The following is a 24,682-nucleotide window of genomic DNA, read 5'->3' on the forward strand; positions in this document are numbered from 1 at the left end:
TTGCTAACCTGGGATGAATGTTCAAGTTTCTAAAATTATTTACAGCTTTAGGTGATTTTCCTTTCTCCTTGCTGAATGACCTGTCTGTGTGTTCATTATGGAAAGAACATACCATATATCACTATTTTATTTGGGTACATTGCCAGCARRTTGTGCATTCGCTGAAGTCTCACACAAGAATGCAGGGTGAATGCGTGTTAATGCAAATGTGCAACCAGCCGAGACGTGGTGAGGGAGGTCAGAGAGTCGGACTACAGACCAGAGAGTCACCTGGAACAACACACGCCGTTGTTCCAGGTGATGGAGGCACTTCTTCTAGCTTCACAGCAGCACATGCCGTTGTGTTTTTGGAGGGTTTGCCATCTAAGGAGCAGCAGAGCCCACTGACCTGGAAATATTTTTGGTGTCAAAAATGAGGAATTATTTTAATATTAAGAAAAGCTTTCCTGGTAATCCTGGATCTGGCCCTTCTTAGATGTTTTTTTTTTTTTTTTAACAGAATCTCTTTTGGGATTTTATCTTAAATGATAGGAAGACAATCAGCTTTCCTCTCCTGACCCACTGACACAAACAACTGCACGGGACTCCAAGTGTTAGCTAGATCTGCAGCTTAGACACTRCCGTTGGCTTCAAACCTGCTGCTGCAGTGCCATGTGAAACYAAGCATGCCTCTTGAATTTTTTTCACATTACAACCATGAGCCTGTGTGTATTTCTTTCTTGGAAAGTGTGGTGTGCACACATATTAAGCCGCTATGAATCAATACACGCAGCTGTCACTGTAGTTGGAGCTGCTGTGTGTCTCCCTCTTGAGCGTTTGCTCGAACTAAGCAGGAAGACGTGGAAAGAGTTGAGCGTCTCTACGAGGCTGAAATGTAAATTCTCACCTCAGATCAAATAACTGAGTCAAATTCACTCGAAGTCAAAGATCAGACAATATTTACTGCCAAAACAAACAACAGATATGAACTTTACAACAKCCAAGCGTCAGTGCAGCCAGTCACACAGTTTTCACCAAAAATTGAATTTAAAATGTGTGTGGAGTAGAAATAATTAGCATTGCGTTTTATTTATTATTTWATTTTTTGCATTTTGTGTTAGCTTTCTGGTTCATGTAAGTTTTGTCAAAATGAGATATCTTAATGTTTTAGATGGTGGGAGGAAACTGTTTCTAAGATGATAACTTGTAAAAACTTGATGCAACAAAGAAAGCCATAAGAAATCCTGCAACTTGTGCAACAAATGAAGAACCAGTGGGAAGAAAAGAACATTTAAAGGGAACAGTTTGGTCTTGTAACTTTAGCTGGCTTTTTTTTTTGGACACCATAATTTTGAGTATGAATGTAACATTGCACCGTATCATTGGATACACRACGTCTGCACTGAGACCTGAGTATTTGCCTTCTTTCTGTTGGGTAACTGAACAAAGCCTTATACTCGCCGTTTTAAAATTACACGTCAAACATAAATTTAAATAACAACCTTCAAATATTCTTGAGAACACACAGCATTTGGTTATACTTCATAAAGAAATAAATGTGCCTGCTACAGGAAACTTTGTGAAAAATGACTCAAAACTTTCACAAAAATCCAAGTGTTTGCTCTAAAAAGTGCTCCGATGTGAGTGGGGTGGGGGCGGTGGGGGGTGTTGTGGTTACCTCAGATCCAACCTGATTAGTGATGGAGCACACTGATCCGTCCTCAACCACAGACACACAAGAATATTSTACTTTTCGGGGGTTAGATATAAGAACATCAYGAGCGCTTCGAGTCTTTGTTCAAAGAGCTGTAGTGTCACCCGAGGAGCAGCATGTCTGTCGGTCACAAGGCAAGAGTTTCTGATTGGTTCTTTTTGTCATAATGATGAACAGAGTTCCTGCACAGGACGCCTCCGATGCTCAGCGCCCCATCACAAATGACAGGATATCATCATCCGTCACCTTCATGAGCGCCGACGGATCGCAAAGAACGGAAGTGATGTCACCCCTGCAGATCAAAGGTCCGGAGGCAGCGACTGGAGCAGCAGTAGGCCACAAAACTCACAGTTGTTCTGCAGAGGAAGGGGCGGAAATGCAGACAAGAAGCGAGTTCAATTGAAAACATTTATCCCGAAGATAAGACGGGGACAGTACCGGGACAGAAAAAGAAGGAAGGAGACGTTTGTTCTGACCTGCGGTGGACTCCGGCCAACGCCGTGTCACGCAGAGGGAAAAGCTTGGGATAGATGATGGTGAACATGGCTTGGCTGCAACGGTGACAGTGACCCAGAGGGAACTGCAGCAGGTCCAGCAGGCTCTTTGGGAGGATGATGGGAGGCAGCAAGTTCAGGCCTGAAAACACGACATGAGACGGATTMAAACGAGGCAACRGACAGTCAATTATTTTATTTATAAACAAATTTGTCTAGCTGGGGATCAATGGCTTGAACACTTGTATAAATATTTTAACATAATATTTCTTCACTTTATTGTATTGGAATTTTTCTTATTTTCCTGTGTTTTATATATTATTTTASGTCATGCTGCTGCTGCCCAACACTTTTCCAAATCTGGGATCAATTTAAACAGCAATGATTTTTCAGAGGCTGCAGAAACCATAAAGGCTAGTAACAGCCGGCCCCCACCTGCTGGGCGGTGATGGTAGATGCGATGCATAGTCCTCATAGCCAGCTCTTCCAGCGGAACCACGTTATCCGACTGCGACCCAATCACCTTCACTTCAGCTGGCAGCCCCACCAGGGCCTCAGTCAGYACCTCACCCATGCTGCCCCCCTCCAGAGCTTGAGAGGATAAGCCACACCTGCACACACACCGCTGTACTAGAGGGAGCTTGAAGTGATAATTACCATTACAACATGCCAAAAAGTGCAGACTCTGCACATTTGATATGCATGTGTTTGGGAGGTTTGCGCTGTATTAAACACCAGAAATTTAACATCACTGGCTTAGAAGTTTATACTTCGAAATATGAGAGAAAGATGTGTAGATGTTTTTTTCCCCCCCTTTCAGATAAAAAAGGCTGCGCTCAAGTGAAAACTCAATTTCTCCACAGGCACTCATTGATATTTTTGCTTGTCGGCTGATGGTGTCACACTAAGCCCTCTCATATGCATCAAAATTGCTGTAATGTCAGAGTTTTTTTGTTATTTCACTTCAGCTTAGTGATATTAACCGTTATCCAAGTAAGCCGTCKGCACCCATTTGAAATACTCTTCTGAAATAACTGCTGTCAGTGTTAAGGATGTTACCCGCTGCAGCCGATGACCTTGTTGTACAGGTAGGAGGGAAGGCCTTTCAGATCCACGTTGTTATCGACAAACACAAACTGCAGCTCTCGGGATCTGCCCAGATCTGTAAAACAGGCAGACGATGAACGATGCGTCGCTCATGATATCCAAGATCGCTGCAGTCGATCGCAGASACAKCACCATACTGACCGAGTGGTAGGAAGGTCAGGCGATTGGCCGCCATGGAGAGCTGGTTGAGGCGGTGCAGCCAGCAGAGCTGGCGGGGGACATGACTCAGAAGGTTGTGGTCCACTGTGAGGTTCTGCAGGGAGAGGCAGCGGTGCAGGCGGTCTGGAAGAGACATCAGCTGGTTCATAGCCAAGTCGAGGGTCTCCAGGTCCTGCAGATCACCAATCTCTGAGCGAAAAATAACAAATATTAGCTGCGGAAGGATCAATATTAGGAGGACAGAGTGGTTATTTGGGACTTTAAAATTTAAAACAATGTACACTTTAAAAATAAAGACTGTACTAAAAATCTCTTGAGGCCAAAAATAGCCATATGTAATTTGTGAGAGTATACAGTAACTGCTGAAGATTAATATTATGAGAAAACATGAGGTCATGGGTGCTGGACAACTTCATTCTACAGTTTGGCTGAAGAGCTCAGACGCCATCTGCTGGCAAACTGAGGTTTTACACCCATGTGGTAGACAAGCACATGGTATACAACAGCACAGATGTGCCCAAAAGATTTGAACTTACACAAATTACTATGAATTTCCCATAAGTATGTTTTCTCAACATTGGCGGAAGGAGAGTGTGAATGCACATGAATACAAGGTGAAACAGAACCTTACAGACAACAGAATCATACCAAGAATGGCAGCGAGAAGGCCATGATGAATGTCTAAACAAAACATCAAGACCCAAAACTTAATCCTACAAAAAGTTCAAAGGTGGACAAGAGAAAACTGGTTCAAAGTTTTTTTTTTCTTAGGAATTCTTCTGATTGGTTGAAACAAATACTTACTAATTTGTCAAGAAAAAAAGTGAGTGCTATGATGATGTACAACAGTAAAGTATCTTGATATCATTTACAAACAGTTCTTGAATAAAGAGTGGATTCAAAATATCCTGCAAGTGCAACTTCTTCCAGTCTTCACCTCTCCGTGTAAAAAAAAAAAAATGTAATCAGCCTGAAACAGAACGTTCCTAATCTTTTGTTGACTGGGTTGTGTATAAAACACAGAATGGCACAACAAATACACCTATTGTTGGACTATGTTGCTCTCACTACTTTCCATTTTTGTGGTATAAACATTCAGACCATAAAATTCCCCTACATTTTTAGTTCAGTTAATAGAATAATATTGTATTTTAAATTCATATTTTGTTTGTAAATTTAAAACTGGAGTAATATTTACCTGGTGGAAGGCATTTGAGTTGATTATTGGACAGTCTCAGGTGTCGCAGAGACCTCAGGCGGCCAATCTCTGGGCAGAGCATCTGGAGGGCGTTATTGCTCAGGTCCAGTGACTGCAGTCGTGCCAGATTTCCAATAGCTGGAAATCAAAAGGTTAGTTAGCAGTTACATCTAATTTCTTTGAAATAATGGCACAATTGCCTGGTCTTACTGCGGTCCTACCTTCAGGAATAATGACAATGTTGTTTGAGTGCAGGTACCTTGAATCAAAAGACAAAACGTGATTTAAATTCAACATTTAAATACAACAAAGATATCTGAGAAACTTACAAAAGCACTTACAATTCTATAAGATTTGGGAGCTTCTGAGCAAGATTATCAGGCTGATGAAAAAAACAGGACAAAAGCAGAAATTATAAGTGATATCACAGGAACAAAACGTCAGTCATACATGAGTGCTTTTTTTTTTTTTTTTTTAAATCACAAATGATGTTGCTGTGAGGATACCAGTGTAGTCAGCGAGTTTCTCTTCATGTACAATCTCTCCAGAAACTGTAGTCCTTCATCTTTTAGCAGCTCTACGGGAAAAATGTTCAGGTTTTTGTAGTTCAGGAACAGGTTTTTGTGGCGCTCCTGCTTGGCCATGAAAATAGTCTCGTGGAGTTCAGTTGCCATTTCTCAGGAAAGCTCTCCCCTCCTGGATSAAGGACACTTGGCAACGCCTGAATCTCCTATGGCATCACYGTTTCCTGAAAGTCAACAAACGTGACAGGTTCATCTCAATCAACTAGAATCTCTTCAACAAGTTAATTTARTGCAAAAAATATGAAACCCATACAAAATACTGATTAATTATATAATGTTATATAAATACAGCACACTATGGCCAGATCTATAGGCTTCGAAGGGGGTGTAGAGTTATTTATAAGGCTTCGGAATTCCAGCAAACTACGGTGAACCTTCATGGAAAATATTTTCTGGACTAGTATGAACAAAAAACAACTTTTAGGAAGGTGTATCTGATAATATTAAAATAGGAAAAATAGGTTCAGTTTTCACATTATATCAGCACAACAACAAAAAACTCCGCTTAAAATCTCACTATCTGTGCAACAAATTCAAATAAAAATATTTTCATTTTGAAATGAAATGCTGAAATAAAAGCAATTTTAGATGCTACTCAAATTCGCTGAGAGGCACCTACATTACTCTTGTGAGACCCTTTCATTGAAAAGAGAGAAAGTAAAACCACAAAACGACAGTTGCATGCAGTAATGTGGCCAGACAGTATTTTATGTTTGTAGTCGTTTTGAGTAAGAGTCACCAGTAWCTATAAGGCTAGAAAGAGCAACAAAAGGTTAAAGTCAATGATGCATGCAGGACGTGTCCGCTGTTTCCCTTTTTCAGCATAAACAAGTCAAGAACTGTGACCTGCAATAGCCACTTTGCTAATTGGTTACTAGCAAAACACAAAGTTTAAAACAAAATTTATTTACCTTAGTAGCAGGAGACCATTGTAAGACACTGTATCTGCCTACATCGTCTCGTCATCTATCGGAAGAAACCTGTGAGCCCTGGAAGAGCTAAACATCCAAACAAGAAGCTCCAGGTTAGCAACAATCATCTGTCGTAAACAAGCCTGCGTCACAGCACAGATTCTTCTCTTTTTTATTTCAAGGCCGAGATGGCGCCGCTGGGGTTTTGCTGCCCCCAATTGGTAAGTAACCGAACTGCAGTAAGGGGAATCTGGTCTCAAAGCGGTTTCTGGTTTGTTTACAGCCAGAAACCTCAACGTTGTTTTATCGGGATTTTAAGTATCAGACCAATACAAAGTAATGTGGTATGCATTTATGTTCATGGAGTTTAAAACCAATAATTGTCCTGCCGATGGATTCTCCCATGTAGTATGTTAAAGCATCCATCCATCTGCCATATTTATTGTAAAGAGGCTGGTGTCTACCTCCRGCAATCACTGGGCATCCTGAACAGGTCTGCCGTTTGTCACAAAAAGTAAAATATGTGATAATTTAACGTTTTTCCTTCAATATACATTTTCCTGTCAATACTGATTTCTTACAGAAGTGCTGCATTACAGAAAAATCCAAAATTTGGTTATAAATGTTACTCAAAAGGACCAACATGGTCAGACGTTTCCTTTCAATATAAAATAGTTTAAACGGGATCAAATAAAGACATACCACACAAACTGCATACATTTTTTTTATTTATCTTAAATTTTGTGTAGAAAAAAAAGAACGAGGAAATAGACATTCTCTTTTCCTTCAGCCAATCATTTTATCCCAGTAATATATTGATAACAAGAAAAATCTTACAACAGCATGTACAAAAGAAAAACCAAAATGAAACATCAGTCCAAACAATCATTTTAACAGAAATCCAGGACTTGGAAGGCTATCAATAACTTACATATTTTAAAATAAATGTAACAAACTGTCAATGTAACAYGTATATAAAAAAGTGAGGGATGAGTTGGGAAGAGAAACAAAAACTTGATTGTTTTTATGTTACCTCTGAGGTGTTCCAGTGGTAAAAAAGAAAAAAAAATCTGGCAAAAATCAGACCACAAACAAACCTGATTTCAGAAATTGATTAGTATTTTATAGCAAGACTGGCTGAGAAAGGATAGAACAAGAAGCTTGATAAAATATAGCACAAGTCTGCTTTAAGAGAAAGCGCTTTCTCATAGAGACATTTCTTCAATTTACAGTCATCAAATCAGTGGGAACAGCTGCAGGGCAGAAAGAAGCTACAACTCAGGAATATTATATGTAACAAATGAAAGACAATGTAGTGTCGTAGAGGGAAATGGTCCAGTGAAACCATCCCATTTCTCATGTTGCATTCCACTAGGTTTCACTTGAATCAGCAAATACAGACCCCCAAAAGAGCCCATTAGCCAACAGAAGCTACACCAATAAAAACAAAAAAAACATATATATATATATGTATATATATATATATATTTGTTCAGCATCTCCATATAAAAAGATCAAGTTCTCTAGAAGTAGCATAAAGAATGTTCGATGTGTCCGAGCCCCTAGCCTGCTTCCACGATGGTTTGGTTTGTGGTTTGAATTTGACCTTTACACAGCACCCAGTGAGATCAAACAGCTGAGATGACATATTTTGTGTTTTATACAAGTAAATAGATTGGACAAAACAAAAAGTGAGGTAGATGGATGGTTGAAGGAAGTAATAACAAAGCCTTCTCCCAGAATATCGAAAGAACATAAAAATATGAGATCAAAACAAAACAAAAAAAAAAAGGGGGAAAAAAAACTCGAGGGAAGATTTGTACAGTGATTACCACTTCACAAAAAAAAAAAAAAAGTAAATAGCAGAAACATCTAGGAATTGAGTTAAAATGTCACTTTTGAGACTATTCCGTGTGGTCCTCGATTAGATAGGTCAACGTTTCATTACTGGTGCTCAAACGTGAAGAAGAGATTTTGTTTTCTCCAACAGAAGGGGTTCWTAGTGTATTTCTCTCGTCAGTCCTTTTAGGTCACAATATCTTGGTGTTATTGAAGCATTTCAACGGAAAACTAAATGCTGCAGGTAAATTCAGTCCCATTTAGTCACACAAATCCTCAACAAACACATCAAACGTTTACAAAATATTGAAAAAGAAAGAACAGAAGCTACTTCAAACACATGGATGCCCACATATTTCTAAAAAAGCTTTTGATCGAGAGGCAAGTGAGATGATCCAGTCGAAATGGAACACAAAGAAATACAAAGAAAGAGCTTTTTGCTCTGCTTGTAAGTTAACTTAACTGAAACACTGACAAAAAGTAGAAGGAAATTACCAGAAAATGGYGAACCAAAAATTCACTTTTCGTCATTTGTAATGTGTAGGAAACAACAAAAGATGTAAGGGGTAACGCACAGTTTCCACCTTTATTAGCAAATGTTATAGTTTGGTGCACATTCTGTTAATCTGCTCTCTGTCTGTCACATCATTTTCTAGCTTCCTTGTAACTTCTGACAAACCARAGATAACCCATCAAGAAAACAGTTGTTTCGCTGTGAAACACTAAATAGTAACTGAACTGTTTCACATGTTTAAATATAGTGAACTAAAGTTAATCTTTGTGTAAATAGACCGGGCTAAAAAAAAAAAAAAAAAAAAGCTACTCAGTTAGCTCAATTAGCTCCAGGAAAAGAAAAATGATTTTAATATTAAATCTCGTTTTTAAAAATTAGATAAAATATTCATTTTGGATTAATATGGGAGCAACATTTAACCACAACAGGACAAATTTACAAGGTGCTCTAACTGCTTACACTTGGATTGTAAGCGATTCCTTGCTGGCTGCAATTTAGCCACTTCTGAAATTAACACAAAATTGATATTTTTAAGTCAGAAGAAGTTCAGGGTATGTCTAGGGTTCCTGTAAATTCACATTTCAGAATTACAGATGTTTGATATATGCGTACACTCAGGTGCAGTGCAGTTGCTTCTCAGTCAGCGACATGAAAAACCTAAATGACGTACACAGGAATGTACTAAAAGTCATTTAATTTCACAGATTAACCCCCTAAAGATGAAAAACTAGAAACTACAATATAGGGGGCTGGATAAAAGTCTGGAAATGCAATCGCTTTTCTGCTGAGCCAGACTACATATCCATGCGTTTTAAGGATGTTTAGGAAACCCTTAGGTTGGTAAAAGCTAGTTCAGATAAAAGTCTAAGAGAGTCTGAATAAATGCTGCTTGATGAAATAGAACGCAGCTACTTTCCACGCAAGAAAACTCAAATTATAAATGTGCCAACTTGAAGAGTCTGAATACATCCCCTCAAAAAGGATTTTTTATTTATTTTTTTGCCAAATTCAGATAACTTTACTCACAATATTTTACTATATTCTAAAACGTTTGATGGTTTTCCTACTTTTTGTCAGTATTTTGGTTGCATACAACTTGGGCAAGGACAAACCACAAGATTGAGACCAGGAAACTTCTTGTTACTCATTGTGGCGATAAACATTGCTTTCACACTGATAAAACAATCTGACACAGAACGACAAACACAAGGTAGGATGTCTCTGGGTAACAGCAGCACAAAAAAAGGAAAATGAAGAAGAAAAAAAAAAGGGAGCAGAAAAGGATTTAGCTTTTCTCTTTCACCTGAGATTTTATTTGGACACCAGGCTTGTGAATCTGATGGTAAAAGCACGAGAGAACATGGATGTCCTCTAGAGGGGACGCGAGGAAGATACGGGTCTTTCAATGCAAGGCAAGTTATTGTACCTCTTACTCAATTGCAGAAACAAAATCCGTTCATAAACAACAAAACAATGACAAGCATAAAAAAAAAAGAAACTGGAGTGAAAATGTTCCGATCTGAAAACCAACCTGAAGAAGTTTATATATATATATATATATGTATATATATATATATACAAACCACAAGAGAAATAAGGAATAGCAGCTTCTTTCTGTACATGATGAAAGTTTTTGACTGTATAAAAGTTAGAAAAAGTGAAAAAACAACTGGTTTGTACATAAATGCTCTGCACATGTAGAGATGTAAATGTTGGCAAGTATTTACAAGTGTAAAAAAATACCTGTTTGTGTACAACAAGGATGCCTCTGACCTGGGGGAAAACTCAGATGTACAGATCTGGCGTTCATGTTCTCCTACTGACTGCTCTTCCCCTGCAGTCCTTTCCTTTTTTTTGTGTTGTGTTTTGTCGTATATATTTTGCTACACGATTCACTGTTAAATCCCGAYGTAACAGCACTTTGTGGCAGCTGGCTCTATTTCAGGTAAACTGACGCGACTGAAGTCTACGCAGGGATCTGACGGAGTGGAGAAGCCGCAGATCGCAGTCAGCACTAGAAAAACCGAGCAGGACGGCTGAGGAAAGTTGATGTCCGTCTGGCCTCTACATGAACGATGTGGTGGAAGATMAAAAGTGCTGTTGTTTGTTTTCTCCTTCCATTTTCACGACTGCATCTTGAGGAGCAACAGGATAAGAAAATGTGAAAGCAGAAGAGTTTGGCAACAGATTTGGCAGAGCTGACTGTTCTCCAATTGTTTGTTTCAGCGGATTGGCTTTTGACCCGGCATTATGCCAACGTTYGACCCCAACGGCCGCTGGATTCACAAACGACCCACCGGCGACCTCGTTCTAGTGCTTGTTAATCTTTAGATATGCTTAATRTTTYCACCATAATGCCCGTTCAAAAGCACACACAAACAACGCTGATTATTCATAAAGGCCTACACGTTTCGTTTCCTCATTCAGAAACATAAAAAAGTAACAAATAACAATTTATAAAATAAGTTTAGCCACAGAGAGAGTGAAATAACTCCCCTCAAAATATATATATTTTTTTTATGATTTCTCATTTTACTGWAGATTTTTTTTTCTTTTTTTTTTTTTCTTTTTGGTCTTTCCACTCAGCAGCAGGAGCGGTGTCACAAATAACAGCCAGCTGGTAGAAACTCATACTAGATTATTTAAAATGAAAAAAAGAAAAAGAAAAGTGTGCGGCCATACAGCAGGACATTAACTCTTTGAAAGTTTTTTTTCCATCTTTATGTAAGTCTCAAAATATCCACATCCATATCCTGTTGAGAAGGTTTCACTGTGATTCAAACAAACAGAGAAAAAAAAAAAAAAAAACAGAGAAGAAAACCACCCAGTCCGACATGTGGTTCTTCGGGTCCGTGGGTGAACCGTGTTCGTGTTTCTGCCCAATCAGCAGGCGGACGACTGTGGGAGAGGCATGGCGCGCTCGTTTTTGCGTCCTCCGTTCATGTGCGCGTACGGCGGCAGTTCGTCCAGGTTTGGCCGCACTGTGGCTCCCGAGCTCGCGGGAAGGCCAGTCCCAGAGAGTCCGTTGGCCGCCTGCTGGCTCGAAGGCTGCTTGTCCATKACTGCGCTCGACGTGCAGGGAGAGGACGGGGAGCCGGGCGCTTGYGACGGGGCAGGCGCCCCCTCTGRGCTTGGAGAYGGGGGGTTCTGCTGCTGCAGCTGCTGCTGCGAAGAGGGTTCCAGGGGAACATCCGTGGAGTGGTCCAGTTTATCCAGGTGGAGCTGTGGCGCTTCGGCGGGCTTGTTGTCGGCACTGTAGTAGAAACTAACCTCTTTGAAAGACGGGTCCAGCTCATCCTTGATGCTGCTGATGATCTCAACGAAGGAGGGACGCATTTTAGGGTTGTACTGCCAACACATTCGCATCAGCTCGAATCTGCACACAAAGGAATATTGGTTATAATATAATTACAAGCAGCATATGCTACTGAAGTAATCTCTCAGTAGAGRAAAGCGGTGCTTTGTCACAAGAAGCTACAGCTGGGMTATACGACTTTATAACTAAATCTAAAAATTTTTCATACCAGATTTGATTTCCGATTTTAATCGCTTTTTTTTCCCGCCACTTTCTTTTCCAAAAACAAATTTACAAGTGACAGAAAATACTTTCAAAACATCAGCCATCTCTTCTGTGAGTTGCACAATGGATGACTAAAGAATTTTTGCCTAATTACGAGAATACAGTCATAATATAAATAGAATAAAAATTTAATTTTACCAGAAGAACATCTTAAAATTACAAGGCCAAGGTTGAGTTACTGAGAAAAAAGTTGTGAAAGAGTTTTCTCGTTCTGTCATGAGCAGCTCAGTCTGTTCTTTCTTTCTTCWAAACAGAAACATTCATATGCTCAATTTGTTTCAAAGTCCTGCCGCTGATAATAATTTGACGCTGATGTGATAAAAGATGAAGTATTTGCTTTTTGGGTAAAACTTATACCAAAGKTTTTTTTGTCAAAATCAGTTGCAAAGTCACCAAACTACATGACATGTAAATAGTAAGACATCAACCGCTATTCTAAAACGCTTCATGCAGGAGAAAACGAGTCTTATGACTTTGTGTCTCTGGAATTTTCTCACTGGTGGCCAAATTTGTCCTTCATGCTTGCAAGCTGTTTGATGTGGAATCATATTTGGCCTGTTTCATATTAGAGACAAACACTTCAAAGCACCCAAAAACGCACAATGTAAAACAGACTGCAGTGAGCACTGCTGTTGAGAAATCTCACAGGCCACAAGCAGCACTGCTGCACGGTGGGAGTAGCTGGTAGTCACTTATAATTAGACGGCAGAGTAAAGGGAAACATGGTAAACAGAGAGACAAGTATATGGGAGCATAATAGGCAATTGTGCAGGGTGGTGTGTGTGCGGTGTCTTACAGCATGTCTGGACAGTTCTGTGGTTTCTCCAGCAGTCCTCCCTCCATTACAAAGCGAAGGACTTGCTCGTTGGACAGACCCTGGTACGGCTGCTCTGCCAGAGTGGCTATCTCCCACAAAACAACCCCGAATGACCTGCACAGAGGAAAACAGTAGAAAGGGCTGTGAAGGTTGGCCAGTCTGTCTTTCATTACGGAATCCGAAGGATATTTTCTGAAGCGCCGCGTGCAGAGAACGAGGTCTCCATGTGCRTTTGCGTGCGCCTGCTTACCAGACGTCCGAGTTGGTGGTGAAAACGCCGTCCTTCAGAGACTCGGGTGACATCCAGCGGACAGGGAGCAGGCCTTTACCACCTTTGCGATAGTAATCGGTCTCATAGATGTCTCTGGTCATGCCAAAATCTGCAGAGAAATAGAAGAGGACACACTTCAGCAAAAAGAGGGAGATTGCGTCCAATTAGAAAATCCTAAGGCATTAGAAAAATAAGATTTTAGCGAGTAAATTTTGAGCAAATTTCCTTTTGCATTCTTGCTGTAATTACTGTCTGTCGAGTGGCTCCATTTAGGACAGGAAGGCATTCTTTAGTCAGATTATAGTCCTAGAAATAGTATTGAATTAACCATAATCCTTTGGAGAAGATTCCATGCAAGTTTTACGGACATTTAAAACCACAAAAGCTTTTAAAATTGAAGTGCGCAGCAGTAACTGCAGTGGTCTAGATGCTTTCAGGCTAAGAGGTCACGCAGTTCTCTAACAGAATAAATAAACCTGAAAGCATCAGCTCAGACACATAAGAGAGGCAAGAACTGGATGCGGATGAGCGCATGTTGATGATGATGATATAAAAGTTTCAAAGTAGGGATACAAACAATTAATTGACTTATGATCGTCGATTGTGGTTATTCTGTTAAAATGAGTTCAAATCAATTAACAGCACCCACTTAGATATTCTTTCTGTGGCGTTGTTTGGCCGCTGTCCAGAAGAGGGYGCCACTTATTAAGCGGCGCCAGATACAAAAACAAAGATGGCAGGGCCATGCCAGAACGGGGAGGAGGAACAGTCCAAGCAGAGTTTAGTGAAAGATGGAGCGTTCTCTTTATGYGGTTCTGTTTAGAAATATAAACACTCCACTGCMAGTTCCTTTAGTTTCACCTCATTTAACTGAGCTGCATGATCAACTTTTCAACCAAAAATGACTGATGTGCTATAAAGGTGAGGATAAAATAACAGAAAGGTTGAGGGCATAACAGAGAAAAATTGCAACACAASGGAAAAAAARCAACAACATGGTGCCAATAAGCGCRGTTGATTTTGAGAACTGTCATGATTAAATCCACTYCAGGCAGCGTTGTATACCTCCGATCTTTACGGTGAAGTCTTCAGCCACCATGCAGTTTCTTGCGGCCAGATCTCGATGGACAAACTTGTTGGCGTTGAGGTAAGCCATGCCGTCCGCGATCTGTCCCGCCATCTGAAGCATTTTTTTCAGCGGCGGGAGAGATAGACTGGAAACCTGTTGCTGCAGACAAGAAACAGGCGGCAAATCCATCAGAGGGTTAAGAGAATCTTTTATGGCAGAATTCATCTTATCCTTAAGTCRTTCAGGGACGYAGCAGCAGGAATCTAAACATACATTCAAAACTATCAACAGGTTGAGGGAGAACTACGTGACAATAAGAGTGCTTCATGCAAAGCTCTTATTGAAACATTATGGAAGCAATGTGGGATTGCATAAAGAAATGGCGTTATGACATTCCAAATCCTTCCAGAGTCTGTGGTAAAGATGCCTGGACCAAATGACCTGCAGGCTGTTTGTACAAACTGAAATCCCTCTGTGATTGATGCGGATTGGCTCTCTCTTTACTGAATGACTTTGTTGACTAAAAACAACTTGCAGCACTATTTCTGAATTAAACAGAATCAGTATTTCTGTGCAGCTGTGTTACCTCTTTGGGACGCAGGGAGCGCAGGTAACTCTTCAGGTCTCCTCTGGTCATCAGCTCCATGATGACCAGGGTGGGCTGGCCTTGGGAGACCACACCAAGAAGACGCACCTGCACAAAAAAAAAAAAAAACAAGTTGCCATTTCAAACTCACTTTCCAGACATCTCTACAGCATCCTAAGGTGTTGTTTGTACATACCACATGATGGCAATTAAATTCCTTCATAACAGAAGCTTCGTTGAGAAACTCAATCCGCTCCCTCATGCTGGCCGACTCGTTTACAGTCTTTACAGCGACGAGGATCTCCGGCTCGTCTTTGACCACACCCTTGGCCACGCCCTCGTATACCATCCCGAAAGACCCCTGGCCGAGCTCCCGGCAGAGGGAAATCTTCTCCCGGGCCACCTCCCACTCGTCTGGGACATACACTTTAAAAGGAAATTGTTTTTTGTTAGCAAAAGTCTACAATGATTGACGTCCAGCACACAAACTTCACTTACTTTCTGCTGCGCTGAAGTACTCGGGGTTGACAGAGGCATACAAGACTCCGTTCCCGAGCCGATCGCTGTTCCTGGGAGAAAACAAGAGTTGATTTTAGAAGTTCACAACTTATCTCCTATTCTACTAAGATACAATGCCTTTAAAAAGTGTACATGTCTCTTAAAGACTTTYATAGTTTGTAATCACAAACATTAATGCATCGTATTGAGATTTTATGCTCTAGATTAGGTCTGTTGCAATAAGCAATAAATCACTGAAATCGCATGAATAATTTAAACGACCTTGATGGAAGTGATCAAAACTACAAAAAGCTGAATGACAAAAGTCTTCAGCCWGGTGCATTTGTCTCAACTAGCCTCTTTTTTGAAGGACAGTTTTGTTTACAAAGATTTCCACCCACCCACAAAATCTGAGAGGCGTGAAATGAAGAACTTTCAGGGATATGAATACGATTTAAAAGCAAAGTATGAACCGGCCTTTTTTTGACAAAGAAAAAAATGTTATGTGCGGTTACTGAAAACAGAAGTAAAACAAAATCTAAAGCTACAAACACAAAATGCAGCCAAATGAAAGATTCATTTGGCTTCAGTCTGGCCTGACTCAACTACAATATTTCTTTCTTTGTTTTTGCCACAAAGAAACTGCAAAACATMGGGAAAAAACAAACACATTTTGACTTGTCATATCTAAAATAACTGATATGCACCTTTTCTTGTTGAAGACCACCAGCACCGACACCAAAGTGCAGATTAGGACGATGGTCAAGATTGGAACAAAGATCATAGCGAAGACGCTTTCAGAACCTGTCAACATGAACATTTTGATGAAACTGACTGCTAAGGTCTCTTATGTATTTATTTTTGAAAGCAACAACAAAAAAAAAAAAACAAGACTGTTTTTCTTACTTTCAGAAACATAGAGATTCAGGGTGGGGGTCCAGGAGCCATTGCCAGCCARTGATGTGGCTCTCACCCTGACCGAGTAGTTTCCAGGACTGAGGTTGGYCAGGCGAACACCTTGCTGGCTGCGATAGAGCTGTCTAGAAACACACTCGTGCTTCTCGGCCTGACGGACACAAACAGAAACGGMAACATGGTTTAAAGTAGTATAATGATGCCAACATGTTTCTTCTGACAGGATGTTTTATTAATGTAACAGAGCAGTCCGACCTGTGACTCAACTTCAATCWGATGGAGAAAAAGCTAAAAATCAGGGTGACGGCAAAGATAAGCTCATCACCAGATTTAAAAAATAATCAATAACAATATGAGTGGAGACATGCAAAAACASCTTAAAATAGATAAAAATGTTTCTATTGATTTTGGAGTAGGGYGTAAATACTTTTTGACATGAACCATAAATACGCAGCAACTAGCTGTTTACTAAAATGTCAGAAACATTCATAGATGTTGACTTACCTCTGCAGCCAGTTTGAACTTGATCTCGTACATGAGGATGAGACCATTGGGCTGGCTGGGCTCCGGCCAGCGCAGGAACACCCAGTCCTCATGGCCCTCCCAGCTCACTGGGCCTGGGATGTCATCAGTCTTTTCTGGAGAATGAAATGCAGAGGATAATCTTGATTTTAGGGCTGTGTAATAATATTGATTTTGCGATATATATCGATATTTTCTTTCCTAGAAAAAAATTGATATTCGTCCGCAAGTATCGTAACATCCAAATGTCACCTTGCTCACTCACTGCTTGCTTCGCCGGGAGAGTGATTCGGTCATCAGGCTTAGAGTRATTCCTTCAGATGTTAAGCGTCAAGGTTAAAAAGGTATCAAACTATTCAGAGCAGGTTACTTGGTGCACTTTATTTACTTTACAAATGCATGTAAGCTACAGTTTGTACTGTTTCAATTAAAATAAACATGTTTTCTCACCACTTCTTTGATTCATTTTGTCCAGCTGTCGACTTTAAGTCTGTGTCCATGTCCAACTAGAGCCAGGTATTGTGTAGTTGGTGCTTTTAATCAGTTTTCAGTTAAATTAATTCAATTCAACTCTGTAACAGTCACAAAATGTCACCAAAAYCACTCTGTCRCTCTAAAATCTTTCAGAAAATCGCAAAARTGTATTGAATTGTATCGTTTGCTGAATATCGTTTGCTGAGATTATTGTATCACTACAGCCCTACTTGATTTTACCACGTCTTGTGTATTCCGGCAGAACTAAACCAGTACAAAAGTTCCAGTCAGAAACTGTCATGGTGTTCACRACCGTTCAAAGTTCTGACCTGCCGGCTTGGTCCTGGAGAAGACGAACTCGGCCGCGCTGCACTGCTGAACCTGCCTGTTGCAGGCGTGGATGTCGATGCGGTAAACTCTGAAAGGCTCCAGGCCGGTTATCTGCAGCTCGTGGTTGGTCACCTTGTCATCCATGACCTCGTACTCTTGTTCGGTTGGYTCTGGGTCARGGACGCTGCCGTTGCCGGCGCCCGMAGGGGGGGGAATCGCAGTGCTGTTGGCGTAAAGATGGAAGCGGCGAGAACGGGTGGCGTTGGCGACGCCAAAAAGATCTCTGCGACGCCGATCTGGAGGCCTGGAGRCGGAAATAACAGAGAAGAAAAGCACAGTTTACGTTTACTGACAGCAASAGTGACATTAAACTAAGTGGGTATGTGTTACTACTATTTGAAGGTGTCAGTKGATGCAAAGTCAAATTTCTTTCAAGTCATATTTGATACATAAAGCATTTATATATCAAATGCTTTATAGGTAATTTTGTTACCCGATTGTGCTATAAAATGGCATTATGTGCCTGGAAAATACATAACACCGCCCCTTTAATGACATACAATAGAACRGCTGCTAAAAGCTGAGTTACAGCAAATGAATTATTTAACCATAATAGCAAACCAGAGGATTTTCTCTCCRACATTAAGTTAGTTGTTATACGCGAGTGCATTCCGAAGGAGAAAGAAAAATTTATGTCTTGTAACAAGTTGAATTTTTATATTTTGTGTGCACAAACATAAAAGAGTAGTGAGTCATAAGCTGCTGGTAAAAGAGAAAGTAAAATAATTATTTTTTATGTGATCACTCTCACTACCTGCTGAATTTTTCAAACTGTGATCGATGCAGAGAGGCGTTACATTTGGAGAAAGTCTTTGTTGTTTTATCGTAAACATTTTATCATAAAGGTGGACGCCTTTTCAATTCATACAGGAATGAGAAGTAAAGTTGTTGTTCACGTCACAAAAATTGGTAATTGGAAATCTGACCAAAAAAAATCTCTGACTGCTGCATCTCTACATACCAAAGTAAGCCTGGTTTACTTTATGTTATTTGGCTAAATAGGTTAGAAATKATCATTATCTTTGAAAAAACGTTGCAGGATTTTCTTTTTTTTTAAGTAGTGGGGAAACTTCAAGCTTCAATCCCATTAGTTTTTCCTCTTTAAGGGAAAAACTTAAAAATTTCAAATAAATAAATAACTATAAACCAGAGATAATCTGATTTCCATAGCTGGAACACACRGTTTGCTTGAGAAGAACTAAACAGGAAAAGGTATCTTCAGAGTCACCTGATGTTGATCTTCAGAAGCAGACGCGTCCAACTCTTCCATCTGTTTATGCCGAGCATACAGARAGCTAATTTACATCAACCGGGCTGAGACGTGTGTATGTTTGTGTGTGGAGACCGAGAGCAATAATGTGTTGCAGATGTTTTTTGGTTCAAAGTGGGATGCTGCAATCCTGAACTCTGACAGGAGCCAAAATGTATTCCAGAACAGTAAAAAATAAATCAAGTTAAAACCGCTCTACAGTCACATCACAAGRTAAGTAGGTTACCTCGGCGTAAAAATGGTGTTGTGTAGGAAGTTTTCAAAGACTTTTCGGTAGGAGGCATCGGCAGCTTCAGCCTCCAGGGCTTCTGGCGATTTGGGGCAGGGGCAGCAAGGACCCTTATCTACTCCATCAGGATCTGGTTTAGTGGGCTTTGTATCCTCCTCTTTGTCTCCAGTGGCAGCAATCCTAATGGGGATCTTTAGCTCTGATGGGAGGAGGGAGAAGGATGAGTGTCCCATCGAGCTGCATTCAGCAGAAAGCCTTACGGTAAACAGCTACCTTTGGAGCAGTAGTTATGCTGGTACAGCTCCTTGTCTTCAGCTTGTTTCTGCCACTTCACCCAGTAGTAAGTCTGATTTCCGTTGGGTGAGACGGGGGGCGACCAGCGGACCATCAGCTGCGTGGAGGAGTTAGAGTAGGCCCGCACATCCTGAGGCATGGAGGGCGCTGAAAGAAGAAACGCACAACTTGAGGAACTGTAGGGAAAGCGCTCTCCTGCAGGCTGCCAGGGCAGCTGTGTTTCTCTGACATCACAGCACTGCTATGCCTTTACGCTGCAGCTGGATTTATTTTATGCAGTCCTCCGTCTCATCTAATTGAATTACAGTTCTGTAAATCAATATGCTGCTCATTGCCTTTGAGTTGCAGCTGTGTTTATTTCAAAGATCCTTCACTCATCTCCGAAAATGTGTTTGAATAAGTTTCTGACAAGAAGCTGTAATGTCTCTAAAAAAAAWAWWWAAAWAAATAAAAAATATCCCACGCAAAAAGAATATCTGTTTAGTCTGCAGGAGGTTTTTTTTCAGGTGAGAACAAGAAATGGGCTGATCTGCAAGTTGTGATGATTTGTTGTACTGTTACATCTAATCCCAGGTAGATTCAGTTTTAGGCTAGGCTTTACGGCATCGCAATTATATGATTAGGACTGTTAGCCGCCTATTGTCATAACTACGCTCTCTGGGTGTTAATTGACGTGAAAATGGCTCAAGATTAGGTTGTAGTGCAGTCTGGGTGTCACCAGAGGGCAGTAATCGCTCAAAAATAATGAAAGAAATGAAGCCTATAAGAAATGAGAGGGTATCCAATTACACTGGTGTCATACAAGAGTGTGGAATAACAGAAATAATATGCATCTCAGTAAATTAGAATATCATAATACTGTGTATATATTTTAATGAATACGGCTTATAGATAACAAAAACGTGAAATACAGCTTCTCACAAATCAAACAGCGACACAAGATCAATAAAAAAAGTGGTTTCTATATTGAAATGTCATGATCATGGTATGGAAAGTTAAGTGGAGGGAAACTGTAGTAAAAAAAATCTGAGACACCGATGAGACACAGATGAACTRAAAGCAATCAGTGCAAAAATATTATTGTTTCAGTGCCGATGCTTTAGTTTTTACGATTTTTACTTTTTACAAATGTTGTAATTCATCTCTTTCATTAAGGCATGAATTTGGCTCCAATTGACTAAAAATACAGACATACATTCCTCGCAAACCTACANGTTTGCTTGAGAAGAACTAAACAGGAAAAGGTATCTTCAGAGTCACCTGATGTTGATCTTCAGAAGCAGACGCGTCCAACTCTTCCATCTGTTTATGCCGAGCATACAGARAGCTAATTTACATCAACCGGGCTGAGACGTGTGTATGTTTGTGTGTGGAGACCGAGAGCAATAATGTGTTGCAGATGTTTTTTGGTTCAAAGTGGGATGCTGCAATCCTGAACTCTGACAGGAGCCAAAATGTATTCCAGAACAGTAAAAAATAAATCAAGTTAAAACCGCTCTACAGTCACATCACAAGRTAAGTAGGTTACCTCGGCGTAAAAATGGTGTTGTGTAGGAAGTTTTCAAAGACTTTTCGGTAGGAGGCATCGGCAGCTTCAGCCTCCAGGGCTTCTGGCGATTTGGGGCAGGGGCAGCAAGGACCCTTATCTACTCCATCAGGATCTGGTTTAGTGGGCTTTGTATCCTCCTCTTTGTCTCCAGTGGCAGCAATCCTAATGGGGATCTTTAGCTCTGATGGGAGGAGGGAGAAGGATGAGTGTCCCATCGAGCTGCATTCAGCAGAAAGCCTTACGGTAAACAGCTACCTTTGGAGCAGTAGTTATGCTGGTACAGCTCCTTGTCTTCAGCTTGTTTCTGCCACTTCACCCAGTAGTAAGTCTGATTTCCGTTGGGTGAGACGGGGGGCGACCAGCGGACCATCAGCTGCGTGGAGGAGTTAGAGTAGGCCCGCACATCCTGAGGCATGGAGGGCGCTGAAAGAAGAAACGCACAACTTGAGGAACTGTAGGGAAAGCGCTCTCCTGCAGGCTGCCAGGGCAGCTGTGTTTCTCTGACATCACAGCACTGCTATGCCTTTACGCTGCAGCTGGATTTATTTTATGCAGTCCTCCGTCTCATCTAATTGAATTACAGTTCTGTAAATCAATATGCTGCTCATTGCCTTTGAGTTGCAGCTGTGTTTATTTCAAAGATCCTTCACTCATCTCCGAAAATGTGTTTGAATAAGTTTCTGACAAGAAGCTGTAATGTCTCTAAAAAAAAWAWWWAAAWAAATAAAAAATATCCCACGCAAAAAGAATATCTGTTTAGTCTGCAGGAGGTTTTTTTTCAGGTGAGAACAAGAAATGGGCTGATCTGCAAGTTGTGATGATTTGTTGTACTGTTACATCTAATCCCAGGTAGATTCAGTTTTAGGCTAGGCTTTACGGCATCGCAATTATATGATTAGGACTGTTAGCCGCCTATTGTCATAACTACGCTCTCTGGGTGTTAATTGACGTGAAAATGGCTCAAGATTAGGTTGTAGTGCAGTCTGGGTGTCACCAGAGGGCAGTAATCGCTCAAAAATAATGAAAGAAATGAAGCCTATAAGAAATGAGAGGGTATCCAATTACACTGGTGTCATACAAGAGTGTGGAATAACAGAAATAATATGCATCTCAGTAAATTAGAATATCATAATACTGTGTATATATTTTAATGAATACGGCTTATAGATAACAAAAACGTGAAATACAGCTTCTCACAAATCAAACAGCGACACAAGATCAATAAAAAAAGTGGTTTCTATATTGAAATGTCATGATCATGGTATGGAAAGTTAAGTGGAGGGAAACTGTAGTAAAAAAAATCTGAGACACCGATGAGACACAGATGAACTRAAAGCAATCAGTGCAAAAATATTATTGTTTCAGTGCCGATGCTTTAGTTTTTACGATTTTTACTTTTTACAAATGTTGTAATTCATCTCTTTCATTAAGGCATGAATTTGGCTCCAATTGACTAAAAATACAGACATACATTCCTCGCAAACCTAATGATTGGGTACAAAAAGGTATGAAATAATCGTTCCTACCAGCAGGGCTGGTGCGGATGTAGACCACTTTGCTCTTGGCGCCGGGCATGTGTTTGTCTTCCACCATGAGCGTGATAGCTTTGACAAAGATGGCGTATTGCGTCCAGGGTTTCAGGCCGGAAAGAAGAACCCCRGGGTCCTTTTCCTTATCTGGCCTCAGTTCCACGTCCACCATGTTCCAGCTGTTGGAACCRCAACCGTCCTGCCCTTCAAACTCTGTGATGTTCTGAAACGGCCTACAAAGAGGATCGGTCAATTTGTAATCTTCAGTTMTTTGCCCAAAGCGGCAGAAATTCAACATATCCAGAGAAGAATTAAAYATTTCCTCTAGCACTAAATCAAAACGGGTTTGTTCAACTTTTTTTTTTTCCTCCACCAAGTCGTACTTCAAGTTAGATTAAGACAGCAGTGAGTAACTCACGCCTCCTTGTAGTAGACTATAAAGCTGATGAGGTCTCTGTAGTCAGGAGGTCGGTAGCGCTGCCATGTCAGCTTGATCCTCTTGTCACTGGTGGTGTTGGATGTAAACTGCAGGATGGTGCTTTCACCTAAGAGGGCAGGAAATAGTAAGGCAAGCTCACCGAAAGTACTTCAATCTAAAGTAAGCTGCAATTAGTCGTGCAAAGAGTACGTCGCTCTAAACCCTGACATATGGTGCAGAGGGGGGGAATGAGCACATAGGAGGTGTTTGCAAACTGCTCCTAAACTAGAGTAAGCTGGACATAGCAATTTAAATGTTTGTGGCTTTTGGACGGAGGTTCGTTTTGACTCTTACAGCTGGCTCTGTCGCCATTGTTTCGGAAGTCTCTCTCTTCAAAGCGGCCCCGGACGCCCGTCTTTTCCCACATCTTGCGGATCTCGGACGTACACAGCTTCGGGTTGGCTCGGAAGAACAGCTTGCCCGCTTTTATGGTCAGGTTGTGCTGCTTCCAGTCCCAAAGGTACTGGAGCTGCTGGTTGTCGAATGCYGAGAAGGCATACATGCTGGAGGGACAAACCAGATAAACAAGATAGGGAATGCGAGTCAGTAACACGGTGCTTCACTCTAAATTTGTGTTTGTAATGAATCATGCCAGACTGAAAGCAAACCCTCTCCTTTTTTTCTTTTTTTAACTCTTCAAATAGACCTGTTTTTAAGTTGGAAGTTTATTGCAAACAGACAAAATCACCTAGTAAGTCATTTTATTAAACCAGACAGGAATTTATGAATCACTGGGTAACATCCAAACWTCAAGGAATGAGTGTAWTGTGGACCTTGGGACAGTTAGACTCCAGTGAACTCAAAAGACAAACAGATGAAGGAGGGGTGAAGGCCTCACCACGACCTTAAGAACCTTTCCAGGCACTGCTGGAAATTATGCTGCGTTCAAGGACTGTGTAGACTGTACAATCAGGTAAAACAGTACAACTACYGCCACGCAAAGTRAATAACACACTCACAGYACTTGTTASTTGACTGTTAGTTGACTACTAGGAACAAGTGAAAACTCTGCCTTCAAACTCTGTCCTGCAAGCAGAGAAGTGAAGGATTTGAGTGAGTTTGGATCAAACTGTGATGACTAAACAAGTGGRCCAGAGATTCASCTGGGTAAAGACAAATCCAGCTTAAGAAAAAGTGTCTTAAACATGATGYTTCTCCAAGTCTGGTGCCGTGTTTCTGCTAAACGSAATCATGGCCAAAAGGTWCAMCCGTGAYTTACTCAGGCCACAACATAATCTACAAGCGTTTGAGAGACCTTAAAATTATATTTTGCACAATTTATATTTTTATTTGTAATTAAARGCTTCCGTCTTGCCTCTCTGTTCCCGAGCCCAGTGCTGTGACATGWACTTCATCTCTAATGTTGCCGTTTTCTTCTTATTGTTTGAATTTTTGAAGAACAACCAGTTCTTGGCAATGTCACTACTGCGCCATATTTCCTCCAGTTTTCTCCTGAGCTTAAAATGAGAAACCACAGCCACATCATCAGATACAAAAAGATTGTTTTGTGTTTCGCTTTGTGTTCCTCTCTTACATTTCCTTCTGAAAAATGCCAGTATTTCAATCAAGCTGTGAAGGATATAAATCAGGATTAGGGCTGAAATGATCATCATGATGAATATACTTGAAATAATCGTCAACTAATTTAGCAATAGATTAAGAGATAACTAATATACAGGCTCAAAAAAAGGACGAGTTACAGTAGGCTTGCA

The 24,682-nt window shown here is 40.6% G+C and overlaps 2 protein-coding genes across 2 annotated transcripts in view; both read right to left on the reverse strand.

Annotated features, from left to right (window-relative positions):
- Positions 1-921: 921 nt before the first annotated feature.
- lrrc28 (leucine rich repeat containing 28) lies at positions 922-5,404 on the reverse strand. Its single transcript, XM_008405499.2, has 9 exons — positions 5,158-5,404; positions 4,993-5,033; positions 4,873-4,910; positions 4,652-4,789; positions 3,436-3,642; positions 3,247-3,349; positions 2,623-2,798; positions 2,170-2,329; positions 922-2,049 (listed from the first exon to the last, which is right to left on the reverse strand). Exons 1-9 carry the CDS (start codon positions 5,323-5,325, stop codon positions 1,980-1,982), a joined length of 1,101 nt encoding a protein of 366 aa, XP_008403721.1. The 5' UTR covers positions 5,326-5,404; the 3' UTR covers positions 922-1,979.
- Positions 5,405-6,856: 1,452 nt separating this feature from the next.
- Positions 6,857-24,682, reverse strand: part of LOC103462605 (insulin-like growth factor 1 receptor) — a 49,971-nt gene continuing 32,145 nt past the window's right edge. Inside the window, exons 6-21 of the mRNA XM_008405498.1 lie at positions 23,265-23,473; positions 22,911-23,037; positions 22,490-22,725; positions 21,219-21,386; positions 20,943-21,144; positions 17,561-17,865; positions 16,740-16,873; positions 16,227-16,386; positions 16,028-16,124; positions 15,321-15,391; positions 15,019-15,248; positions 14,823-14,930; positions 14,233-14,395; positions 13,147-13,276; positions 12,876-13,010; positions 6,857-11,875 (exon numbers count right to left, since the gene is read on the reverse strand). Coding sequence (XP_008403720.1) covers positions 11,383-11,875; positions 12,876-13,010; positions 13,147-13,276; positions 14,233-14,395; positions 14,823-14,930; positions 15,019-15,248; positions 15,321-15,391; positions 16,028-16,124; positions 16,227-16,386; positions 16,740-16,873; positions 17,561-17,865; positions 20,943-21,144; positions 21,219-21,386; positions 22,490-22,725; positions 22,911-23,037; positions 23,265-23,473 — 2,968 coding nt within the window. The 3' untranslated portion in view covers positions 6,857-11,382. The remainder of the gene's footprint in view (positions 11,876-12,875; positions 13,011-13,146; positions 13,277-14,232; positions 14,396-14,822; positions 14,931-15,018; positions 15,249-15,320; positions 15,392-16,027; positions 16,125-16,226; positions 16,387-16,739; positions 16,874-17,560; positions 17,866-20,942; positions 21,145-21,218; positions 21,387-22,489; positions 22,726-22,910; positions 23,038-23,264; positions 23,474-24,682) is intronic.

The sequence above is a fragment of the Poecilia reticulata genome, linkage group LG3 (assembly GCF_000633615.1).
Source record: "Poecilia reticulata strain Guanapo linkage group LG3, Guppy_female_1.0+MT, whole genome shotgun sequence".
In the NCBI taxonomy this organism is placed as follows: Eukaryota; Metazoa; Chordata; class Actinopteri; order Cyprinodontiformes; family Poeciliidae; genus Poecilia; species Poecilia reticulata.